The sequence below is a fragment of the Protopterus annectens genome, chromosome 2.part0, assembly GCF_019279795.1.
Source record: "Protopterus annectens isolate FY-2018-M chromosome 2.part0, PAN1.0, whole genome shotgun sequence".
Classification (NCBI taxonomy): Eukaryota; Metazoa; Chordata; order Ceratodontiformes; family Protopteridae; genus Protopterus; species Protopterus annectens.
This window is the reverse complement of record NC_056728.1, coordinates 1,748,521,564-1,748,544,565: the sequence shown is the minus strand read 5'-3', so window position 1 is coordinate 1,748,544,565 and position 23,002 is coordinate 1,748,521,564. Positions and strand designations below refer to the sequence as shown.

At 41.7% G+C, this 23,002-nt stretch overlaps 1 protein-coding gene across 3 annotated transcripts in view; it reads left to right on the top strand.

Annotated features, from left to right (window-relative positions):
* Positions 1-23,002, top strand: part of LOC122793602 (F-box only protein 44-like) — a 606,155-nt gene that overhangs the window by 115,915 nt on the left and 467,238 nt on the right. For all 3 annotated transcript variants that reach the window (XM_044061774.1, XM_044061776.1, XM_044061775.1), the window contains one exon: positions 7,118-7,394. In XM_044061774.1, coding sequence (XP_043917709.1) covers positions 7,118-7,394 — 277 coding nt within the window. The remainder of the gene's footprint in view (positions 1-7,117; positions 7,395-23,002) is intronic.

The window sequence follows — 23,002 nt, the reverse complement described above, 5'->3', positions numbered from 1 at the left end:
TGCAGTACATCAACACAAGGAAGAAGTATGCCACCACTGGCAGTAGAACAGTAATGCGCTGTTATACAAAGACATTATTTAAGAAAGGTAAGTATTTTTTTTCTTAAATAATGTCATTGTATAATAGCAATAACTGACTTCCGTGGTTGTGGTATATTGAAGATTTACCCCCAGCTGTATTTATTTAATCACTCTGGCTTCTTCCTCGTGATTAAACCACACCAACCGTGGGTAAATCTTCAATATACCACAGTATGTCGCCGGTTATTGCTTAAATATAGTTGCACGTATAGAAAACTCTTGGAACAACCTCATGTTGATCCGGATCTAATGCAAGAATGGGTAAGGAGAGGTGAATTTAAACCAAAAGATGAAAGGTTAATATTGGTGGCCCAAGATAGTGGATTCCTTACATCTTGGTTTACAAAGTCCATTCAGCATGTGGGAGAAACAGATAAATGTTGGTTTTGTAAAACACAATTGGAAACAGCTGCACATCTTGTTGTTGGTTGTGTTATACTAATGATAGAAGGACTGTATACTGAAAGGCATTATAATGCTCACTCAGTAGTGTACCCAGTCTCTATACTCATAAATAGGTCAGCCCAGAGGCCTTATACTGTCGCAGAGTCCAGTAACAAAAACCTAGTTGTGTCATGTCTTTTTCCTGACCTGTCAAAAGCATTTGATACAGTTGCACACTCTAAGCTACTAAATAAACTAGCTGATCTCAACCTCTCCTCCTCTGGTGTTCTCTAGTTCTGTAATTACCTTTCAAACAGGCTTCAGTCACTCAGATGGCTTTCTACCTGCTCCCCTTTCTTAACCGTCCAGACTGATGTCCCCAGGGCACTGTCCTAAGACCTCTTCTTTTCAACATCTTCACAAACAACCTCCAATCTTCCTGCACAACCTCCTCCCTGATACAATATGCAGATGACTCTCCACCCTTATCTCCTGCTTTGGCATCTCTCACCTTCACTCTATCACTCAAAACTCATTTCACAATATTGAGCAATGGCTGACAACCAGCTCATCTTTAACCCCTCAAAAAACAAACCCCTCCTATTCCTACCAAAATTTCTCTCACCATAAAATCACTTTCATCATCTCATCACATGACATCACCCTTATTAAAGCCGATTCTCACACTAAACTGCTGGGTATTCTAACTGATGACCAATTAAAATTTGACCTCCATATGCAAAACTGTATTAAAAAGACAAATCAAAAAATGGGTCCGGTCTACTGAAATAAAAAATTCCTAACTTCTAATTCCAAACCCGCTCTGGCACAGGCTTTCCTCCTACCCTGTCTTTTGTATGCCACTCCTATAGTCACATTTCTACAATCCACCTTATTAACCAAACTGGAACAAACTTATAACAACATAGCTCGTATTACCAGTAATCAACCATGCAAGTCCCATCACTGTCTTGCTTTAAAATTGCTTCAATGGATTGATTTCCCCCCAACTTCTTCTCCTTTCCCAGCTATGTACAGTTCATTCACACCGTACTAAACAAACCCTCAGCCTGTCCTTCACTCTCTTCTCTCACCAACAAATTCACTGGCAAACTTCTTTATAAAAGCACATTGCCTCAGGCCTGGAACAATCTCCCACCAAGTATTGTAAACATCAACTGTACAAACCTATTAAAAATTGAACTTAAAAATTACCTGCTCAGTTCCAGCTTCTGTCCATGCCAGGACCCTACTTTACCTCCTCTTCCCACACCTCCTTATACCACTTTCTATTCTTTGTTAGTGCCTTCTACCACTTATACTCTATAAGTAGCAGAACTTTTTTGTTTACCTTCTAAACTCTCTATTGTTGTCTCAGCATCTAATTTTGTTTATAATTGTCATGTAACCCTCTGTTACTGTTAACCTATGCAATATATCAGCGAGCAATTTTCTTGCAATTTGAATGTATCAGTTATTTTCTTGCTTTTTGAGTGTATGATTTAACTTTGCAATATTCTTGTTTTTTTGAATGTATGTATGTTAATTATGTTGTGTTTGTTTTTTGTCTGGAGCTTTTCTCATCGGGTCTGCACTGAAAACGGGCCTTTTTAGCTCAGCTGGACTAACCCCGTTAACAAATGACAAATAAAATAAATAAATAAAATGAGGCATGACTGTTGCATTGGTGATTGTGCAAAGATTATGGTATTGAAGTGGCTGAAAAACACTGGAAACATGAGCCACAAAGCATTATAGAAAATTATGAAGTTTATATCACATGGGAACACCCATTACCAGCAGTTCAAAAATAGATGTGAGAAAACCAGATATAGTAGTCCAGGAAAAGAAGTTAAAAGTAGCATTGATCAGTGAAATTGCTACACCCTGTGACTACAGTGTCTTATGTACAGAGAGAGAGAGAGAAAGTCATAAAATATCAGTATTTGTGTGCAGAAATGAGGGTAATGTGGAAGAAGGATACCCAGACAGTTCCAGTAGTAGGTGCAATGAGTCTTATAAAAAAGAATTTACACTCGTACTAAGATATGTTACTGATACATGTAACTCGGTACGAATTGCAGAAGTCGTCATTACAGGGGATATTGCAGGTGATGCGACAAGTACTTCTGGCTAACATCAAAGACTGAAACAGTACTAATTTAATGAACTTTAATTTTACTTTAACTTAGGAATTGGGCCCATTCCTGTCATGGTATTAGATACCCAAAAGCCTTAGAGAATTAAAAAAAAGTATGTGTTACAGAGTATTATATAGCAGTGCTTAGGGGAGGAGTACAGCTCTGTCTTTGGAAACATACTAGTCTCATATATTTCATGCATGCACAAGTTCCACTAGTAGAGAGTCGAGCACAGCAGGATCTCAGAGGACTAATGCCAACAGGGTTGTTGTGGCTGCCCATAACAATATGCAGGCAACACAGTTGGATTACATAGTTCCACTGTCAGTAACATTCTTGGGAGACAGAGCACCCACATTCACAAGCACTGAGGCAAATGTGAGTGTTAGGTGCTGAGCACATGACCTCACTGGGCTATGACATACTATTTTTAATTGAGATTCCCACACAGGCTCCTCCTGTGTCCCTACCAAATGCAGCATCTGGTAAGCACACTGCTTTTGATGTTGACATATCTTCCTTTGATGGGGAAGGTCAACCTTGCCATAATCCCTTAGTGATCCTGATGCACTTGTGGCACCCAGAATTGATCAACAGACATGCTGGTTGATGATTTAGGAAGAAACCGCTATTGTTCTTAGCACTGTGGAGTTGGTAAGTGTGGTCCTAGGCATGTGGGGAGGACATGTGCCAACTGCCCTTAGGCTACTAGTGGCATATGTTACCTCCATAAGCACATCATTGCAAGAAAGTATGAATGCCTTCAGTCTGTCTCCACTGGCCATGTGGTCTGTAGAACACAGGAGGTTCCAGGTATGAGGTGGATAATGTTCAGGGTGTCCCATGTCATGGAAAACAGAGCACTGTAGTTGTAACATTGTTATTGTATTTCCTAGAACCCCTAGTCATTGTTTTAAACATTACTTGGATTCTACTCATGGGACTCTCTTTCTCATTGTGGCTTCAAAAGAACTATACATATCTCTACCACAGTAATGATCCAGCTCCAAAATGGCTAGCATATTCCATGCTACCAGTGGTCGTGTAACGACATTTCAGTCCATCTCTTGAAGGTATGATCGCTGAGGCTTACAAACTGCCAAAATATTTAGCTTCTGCATTCACCTCTTCCTACTCTACCCCACGGATAACTGTGTCTTGGTCATCCTTGATCTTGCGTATGTTTGTTGATGTTTGATGCCTAGCGTGGCCAGACCATGCACTACCCTGAGTATTACAGCATGCATCATATTATTTTGTGTTATCTTTGTTATGGCCCAAGTTGTGGAACAGATGTCACCACTTTGTCTGTGCTGCAATTTAGTGTGTCCTTGTTTGCTTCATTTGTGGCTGCAGTCCTCTATTGTCCTGCCTGTATCTCCTCCGGATCCTGCTTGTGCTGCTGCTGCATCAGTTATAGTTTTTTTCTGGCATAGTGCTCCTGGTCTACACTGTTGGTTTATCTAGGACTGTGTTGTGTTGTATGGCACACACCAAACATTTTGCTGTATATCTCCAAGCTGTATTGCAGTACACTACCAGAGGTATAAAAACATAGTCATTTACCCTTTAGAAGTCCAAGGACTCTTTCCACGATGTTCCTTTTTTCAGTGTAGATCATGTTTCTATATTTGTATGAAGGTTGTAAATGGAAGTCCTCATCAAAGGCTGAAGGGCATATCTATCATTTTTCACAACACCTAGGATACAACATTGTATGTGGCATGACCCTAACATGTATGCTATCTGTATGTATAGGACATTCTGTCTACTGTTTTTGTTCATGTACCAGTAAAGTGACTCAAAGTCCCCTTTCAGGAAGGTTGATATAGGTAGGATGTGTACCAAATGTGTGATTCATATGAACTGCCTGAGTAGTGCATGGACATGATAGGTTATTCTTGGGGCATTATAGACCACCTGTCTGTGCAGGTCGCCTTTCCTGTTCTTGTATCTCTGTCCCTCTGGACCAGATGGAGTCTTAACAGCATCAGCAGGGCATTATGGAAGTCTGCAATCTCACAGTGTGTATGAACAGTTTGTGTTATTTCCTCTGGTGCCTTTGTGAACCAGATATGCCCCTCCACATGTTGTAGGATGATTCTGAGGAATTGGTTAAGTAGTCATCAGGTAGAGTCCTGCAATATACCTAACATGCCCCCCCATGGGTCACTGGAAGGTGTTGATGGTTAATGCTGCACATAATTTTCTATCCTCAGAAATGGGCATACCACGCACACCCCTTGGTATCACTCATCACTCATAAGTGGTCCAGTACAACTAAGTTCCCATAGCATATGACCATTGGCTCTGAAGCCACCAGTTATCTGCTGAGTTGTAAAGTTTTATGAGAGTTGCTGCTTGTATCATCTCCATTGGCATGTTTGGCTGTGTTATGCAATATTTCCAGCATCAGCTGTGACAGAGACTGCTAACACATGCTGTTGAGCTGCTGCTGTGCCTAATATGGTTCTTGTGTTGTTATCCATAAATCATAGTTATCACACATGGAGAGACAGGTGCTTATCAGTGATGTTATACATCTCCAAATCATTTCACTGTTTTAGCCTCCTGCTTTTACGTAGTTCATGTTGTTCATTTCCATTGGATTTTTCATTTACACGTGCTCTATATTGTACAGTTTCAAACATTGCAGTTTTGCACAGTGGATGTCTTTGAATTGCTCACTCCCTTTGCATGGGTGCTCTCCTCACTATGTTGCTTTGTACATTGAGTAACTGCCTGTTAATCCCAGCATAGTTTATTTTAATTCAGAAAGGCAGTACAGACTAAATAAAACAAGTGGCATTGATTGCACACAGCTAAAGTCTCTTCCAACAATTTTATACTCACTGATGCAAGATATAACCATGAATAAAACAGCACTTTTTAGTAATGAGAATTTAGAAAATAGTCTCTGGTTTATCCAAAATTAAATTCATCAGGTTTATTTTTTTCTGCATTTTTCATGGTAGTTTGAGAGATACTGGCTCCAAAAATTCAAGACATTAAATGTGAATACAATCAAAAATTAGAAAACTGACAAACTAAATTAACATTTTGTTGAACAGAATGCAAGAAGAGCAGAGTGTATAAACATATGTATCTAGGTGCGGTGGTGGTGCTGCGGTAGCATTGTCGCCTCACAGTAAGACGTTGTCCTGTTCGACTCTCAGCTAGAGCGTCTTCTGTGTGGAGACATGCGTGAATGGGCGTGCCTTCGTTGAAGGCTGTGCGTCAGAGCTGGCAACTCGGCACGTAAAAATCTACTGTCAATCATTAGCGGACCGGAGTTAAACTGTGGCGACCCCTAACCAGGAAAAGCCGAAAGACACAACAACAACATCTATAGTAGAGTAACCTTAGTTGACTGGTATTGTGGAAGATCATAGGCATACAATAATCAATGGTCAGCAGGAGGAAAACATGCATTCTGATAGAAAATGAACCATATTTCATATATGTGTGGTCCTTTAAATGGTAATACAAAGAAAATAGTGTTGACTCATTCAGCTCTGAGTAGCAGTTGTCTAATTAAGCCCCTTGCTTCCTGAAGTCTTTTAAGGCGGAAAGTCACTTGCTTCCTGAATAGTTTTCACAGTATTGAGAACACACCTCATATGATTTGCAATAGCTCAAAAATAATGCAATTTGCAAGCATATTTAACTGTGAAAGTTGTTCATGAAATGATGGGCTACTCTCTGGTGTCAGTATCTAAAGTCTGTTTGATGTCCCTGAATCTGTTTTACAAATCTGGGAAAGAAAAAAAAATGGTAACAGTAATAAAAAGGATGAACCAAGCCACAGCCAGCAATAATAATAAAAGTACTTTCCTTTAATGGTAATGGTGAGCACTTTCACAGCCAAACCAGCTGCTTCATCTTACAATCAAGCAAAGTAACTTCCACATATTTAAAATACAATCCATCAGTGACATCAGCATATGAATCAACTCCACAATTACAGTTTAAAAACACAGCTAAATATAAAATGTATTGCCTATATATCCCTTTATTCTGCAACACTGGTTTAATAGACAGTTTGTCATTAATCCCTTTCCCCAGGTGGCTCTCAATCTAATAATCCACTGTAACTCCACCTGTTCAGTCAAATTAATTATGTCACCTCCCCTCTTTTCACCATATACCATAATCCACTACCATGAATCTGAAAGTATGTGTGTGGTCAGACATAGCAATATGCTTAGCCAATGTATTATAATCTGTATTCTTAGAGATATCATACAAATGCTATGTAGAAAGAACATTTGAACTGCTGATGTTTCTGATATTCTGAGAAAAAAAATATTTATCTCAAAGAAAAATTTAACTTTATTTGCACCTGATGGACCAAATGAAATTAAAGTGTCATTAACTTAAAAATATTGTATTTACATGTACTGAAAAGTACTTTTTCTTTCATGGTTATGAGTTGTTTAAAACAAGATTTAGCAATTATGTTTTAAGAGAAGAGTTGAAACCTGATAGTAACATTTTTTTTTTCTTAACAGGTAATAGTTGATATGACAATGATCAGCTTTACATCTTTACCTGAAACAGTATTAGTACAGATTTTGTCCCACCTCCCTGCCAAATATCTTATAACAGTAGTCAGAATGGTCTGTAAACAGTGGAGAGAATTAATAGATGGTTCCAGCCTTTGGGTGATAAAATGCCAACGAGAAGGACTAATACCTAAGAACATAAGGAGATCTCCAAAAGACTGGAGGACATTCTATATCTTGAGCTCCCTTAAGAGAAACCTGATCAAAAATCCTTCTGCAAAAGGTGGGTTTGGTTTGGCTTCATTCATATGGTGTGCATCTTATTTGCATTTTAAATGTTATGTATGCACTTTGGGTTATTATTTTAAAATATTTTAAGACCTGGTATTCTTTTTTGGTGGACATGCATGTATGTTTATTAAAACTGACCTTCTTAATGCATGGTTCAGATTACTAAGAATGGTATTTATACAATAAGAGCAATGTATTTCAAAAGGTGTACAAGGAGGATATGGAAAATTAATGCCATTTGAATAATATGTGATATTATGGCAAATCTAAGTGGGGTAGGACACCACATACACAAATACTGTAGATATAGGCAACCTACTGTATGACAGATTCAGCGAAAACTTCACCCCTCTGTCCACACATCAGTAAATCAGGACATCCCCAGTACCTGTCCCTCTCCCCTTATCTCTGGGGAACAAGTCATCATTGCCCTCTCAAAGTCAAAACAATACAGCCTCCATGAGACTCAATAACATCCCAGGCTGTATCCTACATGAACTCAGGCATGAACTTGCAGCACCATTAGGCACCCTATTCAACCAAAACTTACCAGCTTTGTCCCAGCCGAGTGGAGGACAGCCATTGTCATCCCTTAGCACAAAGGTGGAGCGCCCACCTATCCAGGAAATTATAGACCCATCAGCTTAACTAGCCTGATCTGCAAGGCCTTGGAATGGATTATCATGGACCTCATTAACAGGGACATTTGACAACCTCCAAACACTCAACTCCAAACAGTTTGGCTTTGTCAAGGAGAGGTCATGTCTGTTAAATCTGGTCAACTTCTTTGCAATAGTCACCAAAGCCATGGATGAGGGGAAGAGGGTGCACACCGCCTACCTTGACCTGGCCAAAGCCTTTGACACTATTCCCCACTTGGGCATAATAGATAAAGTCTGTCAACTAGGCATCAGTCCATATATTACCTGACTGATAGAACCCACCTAATCAAAATAGGGGAAGCCACCTCAAGCAGTAGACCTGTAATGAGTGGCGTACCCCAGGGATCAGTCTTGGGACCTCTGTTATTTGGGATATACTTCTCTGAGGTGCAGGCCAAAACCAGTGGGCTATGGTTGACCAGGTTTGCAGATGACTGCAAGATGGGGGCTGTCATCAGTTCCCCAAATGATGGGGACGTCCTCCAAGAGGGTCTTACCCAAGCAAATGACTGATGCCATAAACTTGTCATCAAGCTGAATTCCAAAAACTGCATCATTATACCCTTTGGGGAGAGTGATATCCCCACATATTATCACATTAATAATAACATCCTAAGCATGCAATCAGTCATGAGGGATTTGGGTACCCAGGTTGATAGCAACCTGACTTTTGACCACAATGTTGCTTCCGTTGTACGGAAAGCTTTCTACATGGCTCACCTCATAAGTGAGGGTGTCTCATCCAGGGACAAGAAGGTCATAACATCCCTGTATTCTTCCCTTATAAGGTCAGTTATTGAGTACAACGCCCCCCTCAGCATGTACCTCACAAAGTACATGCAGCAGCTGGGGAGACCACAATGGTTCCTCCCCCAGGAGAATCCAGGGCCTCAAACATCTGCTCTCCACAGATAGGCTAAAAGCCTTGTCCCTCTACTCAGTTTCATACAGAATCCTTAGAGGTGACCTCTGTCTGGCATACAAAGCAATCTCAGACCCTGCCTTGATGGGACTGCTGCATATCTGCAAGTCAGGCTCCACTCGAGTAACCCACATGTGCAACCTCACCCTGGTCTGTGAAATTAGTAGGACTTGTTGGCAGGACAGATTTGTATCCCAGAGACGCCTCCATCTGTGAAAAAGACTCCCTGTCCACATCAAGCAGAGAACCTCATTATCCCTTTTTAAGCGCAACCTGGATAACTGGATGGGAAACAGAAAATACACCCCTGGGATTCTACCTGTGTCCCTGCTGGACAGGGGCTTTGGGTGCTGACTTGTCTAAACATGGGCTAAACTCTTGGCTAGACTTATAAGGGCCTCAGGGCCAATAGTCTAGTAACTTCCTATGATCCTGTGAGTGCTCTGAAAAATTGGTAGGGGGACAGATGCATTGTAAATTACAGTTTAATAAAGCCACTAAGGAATCAGTACAGAAAGGTAGTACTCACGAAAAAAAAAAAATAATAAAGTAATGCACATTTAAAATTTCAAGGTCATCTCCAGGAATAAGAAATTGGAATTATTCAGGAGCTGCAATGATGGCCACCCTTGTGCATGTCTTAATGCATTTTGAATGTATTTAGTTTTAAAATCTATGAAGTTCATGGACAGAATGCTGTTTTGCTCAGTACGGGGTATGGGAAGTCCCATTCTTCTACAGATCCCCTTTACAAGGTCGGAATCTGAAATAACTGAAGATGAATTTCCCGAGATGAAACGAGCAAAACTTTAATTTACCGCACGGTATGGTAAGTAAACACTTGCCCAACATCGGGAATATGTCCTTTACCCCACTGTAGTGTGATCCCAGAGTTGGTATATATAGTTAGAGGGTGTATGGTGGGCGAAGCCCCCGCCTGGATGGGTTTGATACATTGAGTTGTGTCTTTACATAACTGTTGGGCAAGTGTTTACCCTGCAAAAAAATTACTATACGGTAAATTAAAGTTTTGCTGTTTTCATCTCGGGAAATTCATCTTTGGTTATTTCTGATGTTGACCTTGTAAAGTAGCTTCCTTTCTCTTGGATCATATTTGAGGGTTTGCAAGCTGAAAAGGGTGCCCAGAGGGTGTGAGGATTTTTACCACAGGGCTGCCCTGGGCAATTTAGTCATTTCCAAAAAGGGTCAGGCTTGATCTGTTTTCAGCAGTTTGTAGTATTTCTGCCAAAACTAGCAAGTTTTAATAAGCACAGCATTGGAGTGCATTGTATGTGCATTTCTTAAGCTGCAAGACATGCACAGAGAGACTGGTGGATGTTGCTGAGTGTGGCTATTTTGGACTGGACAGCTTATGATGTAAGTGGAATAGACAGTATATGATGCGAAGGAGACATTCCTTTGTCCAACTAGTGCTGATATTTTTTAAATTTTTTTATTTTTTTTTTATTTGAAGAGCAGAGGGTTCGCCAAAGGGTAACCAGAGGAGTTAAGCCGCATTTCTGTAAGAAGCATCTGTTGAAGATGGAGAGAAATGAGAGTTTGTTGACAAATCAGATTTACATACTTTTTCTAACACCAATAGCAGGTTAGCTTTGCAATACAGAGGATGAAGCTCTTGACTCAAGTTCATTTAGTGGCTCAGGCACTGGGAGAGCTGGGAAAAGGAGGGTAAGAGTGCAATTGCAAAATGCCACTTGCTTACCTTGGGGGGAGTGACTGATAGTGAGGTGGTTCTTACACTATATGTAGCTGGTGACTTGCAGGCAGTACAGTCTTAACAGGAGACTTGGACTTGGCTTATTAAGCCAGTGATGGTAGTCCTCATTAACATGTGGGTGGGAGCACTCACATGTAGGCAAAAAGAGTCATGTTCAGTATTTTCTCTTTTCCTGTATTTTCATTCTTTTTTGATGTTCTTCATCTCACATTGCTGCAGTCCTTACATATGGGTAGTCCGCTGTCAAAACTGACATCAGTGAAATTTTCAATTCGGAGTTTCAGACCGAATCCAAGTTGGCTAAGTACCCCATTGGGGATTATTTTGTTTTTGATGTCAGAAAAAGTGAATAACTGTATTTCTTGGGAAACAGATACCGCATAGGGATTATCATTCTTTGTGTATTCCTTGTTTGGGGCCTGACGGAGGCTAGATTGTGCTAGGCTGGTCTTTGGGATAATATGCCAGTGGAACCGTCGGAGACTTCTCTGGAGTCTCAGGGGGAGACTTTGATTTTGCAGGAAGTAGTCTCTCAGGAGGCAGGTCAGGCCGAAGGGGCTTCTCAAGTTACTGTACTCCCCTCCCTTCCTAGGTTGGTTAGGCCTTCTCCTTCGGTTTCCAAGGCTTCTCCCAGAGGCAGGCCAGTTTTAGCTCCTGTTGGGGTCTCTCCTAGTTCAGCAGGGTCTGTGCCTAAGAAGCACATGCTTAAAATGGCAGAAGATTTGATTACTCTGATTAGAGGTTCTATGCCCCCTCCTGATAAGAGGTCTAGGGTGGAGCCAGAGTTAGGAAGTTTTGAACAGGCTTCGGATGTTTCAGAGTCTTCGGCTGAAGACTTGCAGGAGTACTCTCCTTATTCTGATTCTGATGCAGATGATTCCACTCCTTCTGCTTCTCCTCCAGAGGATTTTTCTTTTTCAGAGACTCTTCATTCTATGAGGGAACATTTTAAGTGGGAAGGTCAGGACTTCTCTGATTCTAGGAAAAGGCTTAGGGAGTTTTTGCTATTACCCCAGCATAGGCCTTTGGCTATACCCCCTGTTCTGGATGTTGTGGAAGATGTGTTTGCAGAGGCTTCACTTAATCCTGATTCTCTGCCACCTGCTCCTGTTAAGCCGGATAGATATTACAGAGTGCCTGAGGTTCACAAATATCTTTATAAGAGTCCTAGGGCGGACCCAGAGACTATTAGTCAAGGACCTAAGGGTGTCAAGGCCTCTATTGTAAAAAATCCGGTTCCTTTAGATAAAGAAGCCAGAGCTTTGGATAGATGGGGAAAAAAGGTCTATACCTCTTCTACTTTAGGTATGAGGGCTTTGAATTGCCAGTTTCATATGTTGAAATATCAAAACTTTCTTCTTTCTCAGTTGAAGTCTAAGGTGGATGCTCTGGCGGAAGGCATTGAGTGTAAAGAATTGCAAGATTTGGTGCATGTCTCTGAACAGGTGGGTAAGCATTCTTTACAGTGTGGTTTTGATGCTGTGCAGGCCTCGTCTAGGGTGGCTGCCACTGGCTCAGTTCTTCGCAGGCATGCCTGGTTGAAGGATCAGAATTTATCTGACCATGTTAAGACAAGGATTTTGGATGCTCCTTTGCAGTCTGATGTGTTGTTTGGTTCACCTGTGGAGTCAAGAAAATGGAAGACAAGGCTAAGTCTATGCAGACTGTTAAAGATTTTTGCAAGTTCAGCCTCCAAAGTTTAGTAGGAATTGGCCTGCTAAGGCGTATCCTTCTTATGATTCTCAGTCTAGGGGTAGATCTAGACGTGGTAGGCAGAGCTCAGAGTTCTTTCAGGCCTAGAACAGGAGTTTCCTGCACAATCTTCGGGTGAGGGCAGGGGCCAGTCCTTTCGTAAACAGGCCCAATGACCTACTTTTGCAGCTGCCAGATCCTTCTTGCCTGGCAGCACCTTTGGGAGGAAGGTTAGCACTCTTCAAGGAAAATTGGATGTTGGTTACCCAAGACAAATGGGTATTGGATATCATACACCAGGGTTACAAGTTTTATTTCCATACCTTGCCTCCTTTCAAAGGCATGCCGGACGTTCCTCCTCAGCAAAGATTAGAGGCTCGCAAACAAATTTCTCTACTACTTCAAATAGGGGCCATACAACCGGTTCCTCTGCCAGAAGTGGGCCTAGGATTTTATTCTCGCCTGTTTCTAGTACCAAAGAAAGGAAACACGTGGAGACCAATTTTGGATTTATCCATCCTCAACACATACCTGGACATTCCCAAGTTCAAAATGTTAACGTTACAACAGCTTTTACCTCTGCTGGGCAAAGATCACTGGATGGTGACCCTGGATCTCAAGGAGGCTTACCTTCATGTTCCTATCAGGCCCAGTTGCAGGAAGTATCTTCGGGCTGGGACTTCACATTATCAGTTCTCTGCATTGCCCTTTGGCTTATCTACTGCCCAGAGTGTTCACGAAGGTTCTGGCTCCAGTGGTAGCTTTTTCAGGCTAAGAGGAATACAAATTTATCCTTATTTGGACGATTGCCTGATACAAGGAAAGAACTTCTTCATCATTTACAGTATGTGATGGCAGTGTTAAGATGCCTGGGGTATTCTGTAAACGAAATAAAGTCCAGTCTAGTACCCTCTCAGGACATGTGCTTTCTGGGTGTGAGACTGAATACAGCATCCCAGATGGCCTTTCGGACAAACAAAAGAATCTTTCTCTTTACTTCCATCAGTTGTCTCATCTGTCCAGGCTGACTGCAAGGACAGTCCTTCAAGCCTTGGGGTTCATGGCATCTTGTATTCTGGTACTTCCCAATGCCAAACTGCATATGAGGAAGCTACAATGGTATCTCAAGAATGTATGGACACAGCACTGCCAAGATTTGGACACTGTCATTCAAATAATACCTTGCATTCAAAAGGAATTTTTGTGGTGGGCTCAGGAATGTCACCTAAACAAGGGACTCTCTGTGACCCGGCCAGAGTCAGATTTTAACGACAGATGCCTCAGACAAAGCTTGGGGAGCTCATCTAAATGGAAAATGGATACAAGACACGTGGCCTGCCAGACTTCAACATCTACATATCAACTTGAAGGAGATGTTAGCAGTCCAATTTGCATTGATAGCTTTCAAGGATTTACTTCTTCCAGGGCAGGTGTTGATTCAAACAGACAACACAACTGTCATGTGGTACATCAACAAGCAAGGGATTCTTATCCTCTATGCAGACAAGCAATGATTTTGTGGGAGACTGCTCTCAGTTTACAGCTCAATCTTCAGGCAAGGTTTCTGCCAGGAGCACAGAACTCCTTAGCAGATGTGTTGAGCAGACAAATTATGGATCCCCACAGTGGAAATTGGATCCTCATGTATTTCAGAGATTGACAGTGTTATGGGGAACTCCAGACATAGATCTGTTCGCTTCTCCACTGAATTACCAGCTGCCAAAGTTTTGCACAAAAGGTTTCATCCATCGGCTTGGAAAGTGGATGCTCTCTCATTCAATTGGAGCAATCTTCACGTGTATGCCTTTCCACCTCTGCCTCTCCTCCCAAAGGTACTGCTGAAGGTCAGACAGGACAAGCCAAACATGATTTTAATAGCTCCAGATTGGCCTCGACAGCACTGGTACCCATTAGTGAGAAGTCTGGTACAGGAGCCTCCATGGCCTTTGCCTTCGATTCCTCACCTGCTGTCTCAGGAGAACAGTCATTTACTCAATGTCAAACTTCATTCTCTACATCTGACGGCCTGGCATATTCTGTTTTAAACCCTGGAGGGTCTCAGCTTCCACAACAAGTTTTGAATGTTATTTTGGAGGCCAGAAGGCCTAGTACAAGGAAAGTTAGATAAATGGAAGAGATTTTTGTTTTGGAGTACTGCAAAGGATTTTGATGTTTCTAAACCTAATTTAAGTGTTGCGCTTCAATACCTTACTGAGTTATTGGACAAGGGTTTGTCCTTCTCCTCTATAAAGGTTCATGCTGCAGCAATTTCTGCTCACTATGACTGTGACCCACCATTATTTTCTCAGCCTTTGTTTAAGCAATTCCTTAGAGGGGCAAAAATATAAGACCCGAGCTCCTACTCCTGCTTGGGATCTCAATTTTGTGTTGGAGAAACTCACTCTACAACCTTTTGAGCCTGCAGCATCGGCAGAGTTGAAATATTTATCTTGGAAGACTGCTTTTTTGTTGGCCATTACCTCTGCGAGAAGAGTTTCTGAATTACAGGCCCTTATGGCAGTTGAGCCTTTCTTAATTTTCCACAAGGACAGGGTGTCTTTGCGTACTAACCCTTCTTTTATGCCTAAAGTGGTTTCTAGTGTGGCTTTAAACCAAACTATTCATTTGCCTACTTTTTATGCAAACCCCAAAATAAAGGGGAAAGATTTTGCACACTTTGGATATACACAGACAGTTGCGATATTATTTGAACAGAACTAAAGGGTTCAGGCAGTCTCAGCAGTTGTTTGTTTCTTTTGCTTTAGGTTCTCAGGGCAAACCTGTGTCAAAACAAACTATTTCTAAGTGGATTGGGTTTTGTATTGCCTTCTGTTATTCCCATCATGGTAAGGAGATTCCAGCTGGGATTAGGCCTCATTCCACTAGGGCTACTGCCACTTCTACAGCCTTTTAAGGGGTGGCTACTAAAGATATTTTGGAAGCAGCTACTTGGAGTTCAGTGCATACTTTCTCTAGCATTACCACCTTCCACTTTACTCTAAATCTAGGGCTGGATTTGCAACTGCAATTTTGCAAGGCATGTTGGCAGCTCCTAATTCCTTATAGTTTTGCCATCCTCCCTTACCTCTGCTTTGGGATTCTACCCATATGTAAGGACTGCAGCAATGTGAGATGAAGAACATAGTACAGTTTTGTACCTACCATAAATGTAGATGTTCAAGATCCACATTGCTGCAGTCCTTACCCTCCCGCCTTCCCTCTGTTGTTGAAGGTGGTGGTGTGGTTTGTGTTGTACATAGTGTAAATATGGTTAGTGCACGGGTGGTTGTTTAGGTTTTGCTGGTTTTTGGCTTTGGCCTTTCTTGTTAGGGCCTTCTGACATCTGGGGCAAGAAAAGACTGACGGTCATGCGCTTTTGTACCCTGGCGTCCTGATGTCAGTTTGAGGACAGCGGACTACCCATATGTAAGGACTGCAGCAATGTGGATCTTCGAACATCTACATTTATGGTAGGTACAAAACTGTACTTTTTGGTGCATCTGGACGTGACATTGCTAGTTCTGACATTTTAATAGAGTGCTGGGGAAGGCATAGTAAGCCCTCATAGTGACTCTTCTCATCTATGTCTGCCACCAAGGAGTGGGTTTAGGGCTTAATCAGGGAAAGCTCCTGATGGTTGCCTGAATTGATGGCCTTTGAGATTAGCTTATACCCTGCAGGGATCAAATTGACCATGAATGAATGATGTTTGGCAGACAATGGGGGAGGTGGAAATAAAAAAAAATACAAAAAAGATATTGTGCATGGGACTATGTGTGTGTTAATGAGCTGACTGCAGAGAATGCTTTGAGTCTATTTGTAGCTTTAAAGAGATTTTTGATTATTTGCTTATATTGTTGTATCATATAGCGGGTTTAATTCAGTCATTTGCAGACTTCATATTTTTCTTTTTATTTTCACTCATCTTGATAAATCACTCTGGTTTGTTGGGCAAGCCTAGGAGTTCAAGTTTGTGAATGCTACATGGACAAAGCAAGCTTCTTAGAATTTGAGTTAAACCGCTTTTGCCAAACTCCAGAGGGGGGAGGGTCATAAATCCATATGAAAACATTTCTTGTACTCCATGTTCTTTTTAAGCAATTAATAACATTCTGTATGTCAGTGTGTTATAATGCCTAGTTCATAATGTCTTCCTACTAAGAAAATAAGTCACTCTTGCTTTGTGTAGAAACAGCAGTGATGTTTCTATTATGTTCTTGCAGTGCAACTCTGCTTGTAGTGTTTTGTGTACATACTAATGTAAAACAAAAGATGGATTGGAAACATATTCCCCTGGATTCACCAATCTTCCATGCAGGAGTAGTCTAGTCCTGCACGGAAGCGGCCATTTAGGAGGAGGACGGCAGCGCACCATGCATAATAATGAAGGCGCGCTGCCTGAACTCCTAATCCTACACGGAGTGTGGACGAGTACAGGGGGCGTGTCTAAGAGCAGAGCTCTCACAATAAACATGTCTCTGCAAAGTATAACAGCAGAAAGTATAAGAAAATGAGCGAGACTGCTCATAGGTATCCACATATCCCCACCAACAGTCCCCCATGTGTACAACAGCAACAGGACATAAAAATAAAAAGAAGAAACCCCTTTATTTTTTTTTTTAAACTCTGAGTACAGCTAACCGTAGGTGCGCGGGTGAGCCCATCGCTAAGCTACAGTTAAAGCAACTTAAAAAGGCTGAAGAGGATAACAAGGAAGATATATGCAAATGAAGCAGCACAGCAGTAGTGTAGTGGTCAGAGCATCCGCCTAACGAGCAGGCATTCCTGGTTCGAGTCCCACTGCAGCACATACCATTTTCCTTGTGAAGTCTGTATATGAACATTTCTTTACATTTTTTTGCTGTATAATCTACTAAATAACATTTAAATGTGAACTGGAGTACGGCATTAAATGCACATGTGAGGTGTCAGTGTCATAATGAATAAGGCACTAGTAAGCAAGTTTAAGCACAAATAAGCAGTAGTAAGCATATATAAGCACTAGTAAGTGTGTTTAAGTGTGTTTGTGCGGGAGTAAGCATTGCCTACACAGATTAAGCAAAGTAGAAGCTAACTGAATGTAAGAAACTGTAACCAGAGATTAGCATTGCTTAGCTCCACGCAAACCTGCTTACAACTGCTTTAAAGTGCCATAATCACTCTGTACCCAGCGGCCGTTGTTCTGCCCAGCAACAAAATAAACAGCTTCTGCAAGGCTCAAACTCAGGACCTTGTACACCACAGTCACAGTAGTTAACCACTAAGCCATCATAGCAATACATATAAATGAGGTATCCGCAAACTAATCCTCACTAGAGGAAAATCAGATCAAACGTGAACTGAATCTATGTACAGTGTGATGTTGTATAACCTGCCACAGAACATAGATATGTGAACTGGAGTACTACAGTAAGCATAGATTTGAGATGTTATTATAATAAAGTGTAGAAGTCCCCAGGTCCCCATACAGTGTATGTACACATGAATCACGGATACCAGACACATATATAACCTGTAATGAATAATAAATCACTGCCAAAAGGCAAATATAGTTCTAATTAACTATTAAGCAATGCTAACCGCAGCGCAGCTCAACTTAGTAAGTGTAAGCAATGTGTAGGGGAGCCAATTCAGTCTGCTTAGTTGTATACCTCTTTAAGCAGTGCCAACCTTAGGTAAGTAGGTGTGCCCATAGGTTAGCCTTTTCAAAACCGGCCAATCATGGAAAAGTGCGGGAAATCGGCCCAACTTATATCCAAGAGGCGGGAATACAGCTCATAACTGGTTGTAGCTTCCCCTTGCAGGCACTATGGCAGTAAGGGGAGAAGGAGTGCGCTTCCTGGTGCAGCGCTGGTGCATCCAGGAGTCCAAGGTCATGGCTGGACTCCTAGTTAAAGACCAAGCACAGAGACTGCTGCAGGGCCAGTACCAGGGCTCCCAATATAAAGTGGAGGCCTGGGACTGTCTCACCCGCTACCTCAACAGTGCCACTGGCATACCCCGAACTGGTGAGCAGGTCAGGCACCACTATGCTGACCTGAAGCGGCGGAAGGGGGACCTCTTGGAGGAGTGGCTGCAAGAGGCTACAGCATCAGGGGATGTCCCAGCCATGTGTATCAGTCCACGACCTGTTTAATAATTGCCAGCTCAGGTATATCATGGATGGGTATGGCTAAATATTCCTCTTATGTCCCTCACAGCTGCAGTGGAGCTAGCCGTGAACCAGGAGGCCCACATCAGCTGCCTGGCGTGGTTGCAAAGTGAGGCAGGTCAGTAATATTCATGCTTTTACTGTCATAGGAAATAAAAATAAAAGTAGTAGTAAAGTAATTGCTAGTATAAAACCTGTATTGTTCAAGGCAAGTACTACATACACTAGATAATATGGCAGGAAGAGTCTCATATTGTTAGTATGGCAATAAAAGTGTAATACCCTGACAAAACCGGTCCAACTGCTGGACTATTTATCTATATTCTGGTATCATATGGTAATGTAGATTTGCAATCATGTAAAAGTACTGTTGTATTAAGCACGGTTACCCACACCATGCACCATAAATCGAATGTGTAGGAATGCCTGTATATGACAGGTGTAATCCCCAGAGGCTATTTAGTACAACTGAGAGACACATAGACAGTAAACAGGAAAAATGCAGACAACAAAAACTGAGTAGCACATGTGACTGAGATGTGAAGTGTTGTTTTTTTAGCACACACAACCACGGTTCGAATCCTGCCAGTGGTAGTAGTCTGCATACAGAATCATACCCCACAACTGTATAGATATATCCAGAATGTCTATTAAAGTGGCCCATATCTATTGCCTATCAACCTGCCCCCCTGGGAAATCAGTGGGATGATCCCAGATGTATAGGCAGCAAACAGGAAGTACAACTGCTTGACGCACATCTATGACAAACATCTGGCACACTAGCAACTCCCCAATACCTTATGTGACTAAGAAGCCGTATGTCCCATTTACACCTCAACTTGTTAAGCTGTGGTTAGAGTGTGTACAATAAGAGAGCGAGTAATATGTGCAGATTTCCAGTGTGTAATCCGGAACTTTGTGTGGCAACAGTCAGGTAGTGCTAACAAACATTGCTCCCACAGGTACGTTTGAGACAAACAATGTGCTGATAAATACAGACCAATATTAACCTGTACTGGTACTGTCCACCCTGGTACTGTAGGGGAGTGTGAGTGTTACAGTTTCTCCGAATAAGAAAGTATCACTGGTCAGTGTCACCCACACTGTGTTACATAATATAACTGTGTACGAAAGCATGTATATGTGTGTGTCAGGTCACTAAAGGTGGAAGAGGGCAATATTCTAGATATGTCCAGGCACAGCAGCATGTGTTCAGCACCTGGCCAGCATCTGTGCAGAAAGAGTTGGATAGCATAGTGCAAAACATCAACCCAGAATCCAGGCGTATGTGTACAAACAGTTAGTCAGTGTTAACAAACATTCCCTCCACAGGTATACCAGGTAAGGGGTGTATACTGCAGGTAAAACCGGTTCATGTGTAATGATGTTGACAGCCATATCAGTGTCCAGTATAGGTGTATAGGATAGTGTAGTAAGACTTGTAAGGTACAGATAACAGCACTGACTAGGAAAGTAATGTTGAGTACAGGAATATACTACTTGTTAATTGACATATTTCTCTCCCCCCACCTTATCTCCAACAATAATCAACATACCCACCCCAATGGTATGTAGTGACTCTGATAATGGCCAATTGTTTGATAAATATTCTAATGGTTCCCATGCATGTGCCATATTGAATTATTCCAACATTGTTGGCATGGTGCCATCAACGTACCTGCATGCTGTTCTTATTACCAGTGTGGTTTCATATGTACATGTGTTCTGTTTGCTGTGCAGCTGTTCCGTATCTGGTGTCTGGGTTAATGGGAATATCTATGCATGCTGTATTACCTAACCCTGGAATGTATTGACTATTACTAATCCATATATGATGTTGAAATCTATACATTATAGCATGCTTGGAAAGGCTGGTCCTAGCAGACCCATCTGTCCCACCTCAGCTGGCCGAGGCACGAGGCACCAGCATGTCTGAGGCCCAACCCGCACCTCCCTGTCCCGTTGGTCCTGCACCACCTTCGGGTGGAACTGCCTTAGGGGATGGGGCTCACCTCCCCCCCGGGAGTGGGCGGACAGGCACCTGTCACCCATCGCCAGGTCGGGGTTGTGCGTAAAGCGATCAGTGAGCAGTTTGGTGATCTTCTACACCAGCTTGAGGGCCGCATGTCGCAATTAGAGAGTCAGCCTGGGTCTGCGGCTCAGCCCTCAGCACAGCCACCTTCGGGGCTGTGAAAGTGCAGTGGTGACTGCCCATGGGTGGGGACCTCAGTCCCACTGTTACCACTAAGGGGCTTGTGGGCTTCTGACATCCAAACACCCCTCCCCATCAAGGTGTTTACCCCCCAAATGTGTCATATACCGCCCCTGTATTTGTCTTGTTTGTCTTGTCTGTTAACCTACCCAACCTACCTCCCCAAATATACCTACTACCCCTCCCCAACACCCCACTCTCACCAGAAAAAGAAGGGCAATCTGTTCCAACAAAAAAATCTCGCCCCATACATAGCTGTCTGTTTTGCACATGTCCACTGGAAACATGTAATGTGGTCTAAATGGCATCACAATGAATTTATGTAGTCCTCACCCCACTCCCAGGGGTTTGAGGGTCCATATCTACCTCCAAATTCACTGTATATGCACAGTTGTTGATGGGTAGCTATGGACCTTTCCTACACCCTTCCTGCACATGCCTAGCTATTTTCCCTACTGTCTTACCCTCTTTGTGCCCCTTTTTCACCACTTTCCTATCAACCCTTTTGTCTTTTCTTTTAAAGAAATTAGCACAGGGGTAAGTGGGAGGAAGCACTTTTAAGCAGCAGTAAGCGGGTTTAAGCTTGTTTGCACGGGGGTAAGCAATGCCTACACAGGTTAAGCAATATAGCAGCTAACTGAGTGTAGGACACTGTAACCAGAAGTTAGCAGTGTTTAGCTCTGCTCAAACCTGCTTACAATTGTTTTAAAGTGCCTTAATCACTCAGTATACAACCACCGGTGTTCTGCCCAGCAACAGAAAAAACAGCCTCTGCAAGGCTCGAACCCAGGACCCTGCACACCATACACAAAGTGACTTACCACTAAACCATGGCAGATATACATAACCCTGATGTTTTCACAAACATATCATCCAGCACAATCAGTCAATAGTACAGGAAATGTAATATCATACCACACAACTTGTTAATGCAAGAAGTCTGGACAGAGTGTACAAACGTGGATATACATAGGGATATATGTCAAATACTGCTGTAATGCACTTAAAACATTGCTAGTTACACAGTGATATGTATTAGAACACATATGTAGAAGGACATGAAGTCTGAAACACAAAAGTGTTGGCACTAGTTCAATTACTTCAATGCTGCGATCATCCATGTCAGTTGCCAAGAGAATGAGGTACAGGCCAAAAATATGAGCCGAACATGCATGGCCATATGGACAGATATGTAGTGGTAAATGTAGACAGATAGACAGCTATATGTATGTGTGTGTGTGTGTGTATATATATATATATATATATATATATATATATATATATGTATATATGTATGTATGTATATGTATATATATATATATATATATATATATATGTATATGTATGTATGACTCACTAATCATCACATAACATAAATTGTGTATAGATAGATAAATATGTTCCTATGTATGTGTGTGTGTATATATATATATATATATATGTATATATATGTATATATATATATACACACACACATATGGGAGTTTTGCATATATAATTATGTAGATATACATATACACATATGTATGTATATATATATATATATATATATATATATATATATATATATATATATATATATATATATATATGCATATATATATATATATATATATATATATATTTTTTTTTTTACATCTATATGTAGACATATATGTATAGATGTATGCATGGAGAGAGAGTTTTTATATATATATATATATATATATATATATATATATATATATATATATATATCTATAAAATACCTCCAGGTTAGTGGCGCATCATGATACCTCTGAGATCATCCATGTGCAGCTAACATCGGGCAAATCTGCAGTGCAAATTGTAGCCTGCTACAGATCACCCTCCATGACCCAGGACCACCACTCCGCCTTTCTGGAGACGCTGGAAAATATGAAGGTCCTACCAAACACCCTGATATTGGGCGACTTCAATTACCCTACCATTAACTGGGAAAACTACTTGAGTGCAAACTCTCAGGCTCACCGCTTCCTGGAATTTATCAACTCAAATGCCCTGGATCAGCTGGTAAACTCCCCTACCAGAGGCCACAACATATTGGACCTGGTCATCACCAACATGGGCGACAGGTGTTCCATACCGGAGGTCAACCCATCACTGGTTAGATCAGACTATAAACTAATCACCCTGGATGTCCACACCCCACCACCATCCCCAACCAAGGAAACCACAGTGAAAAACTTTTCTAATGCAAACTTC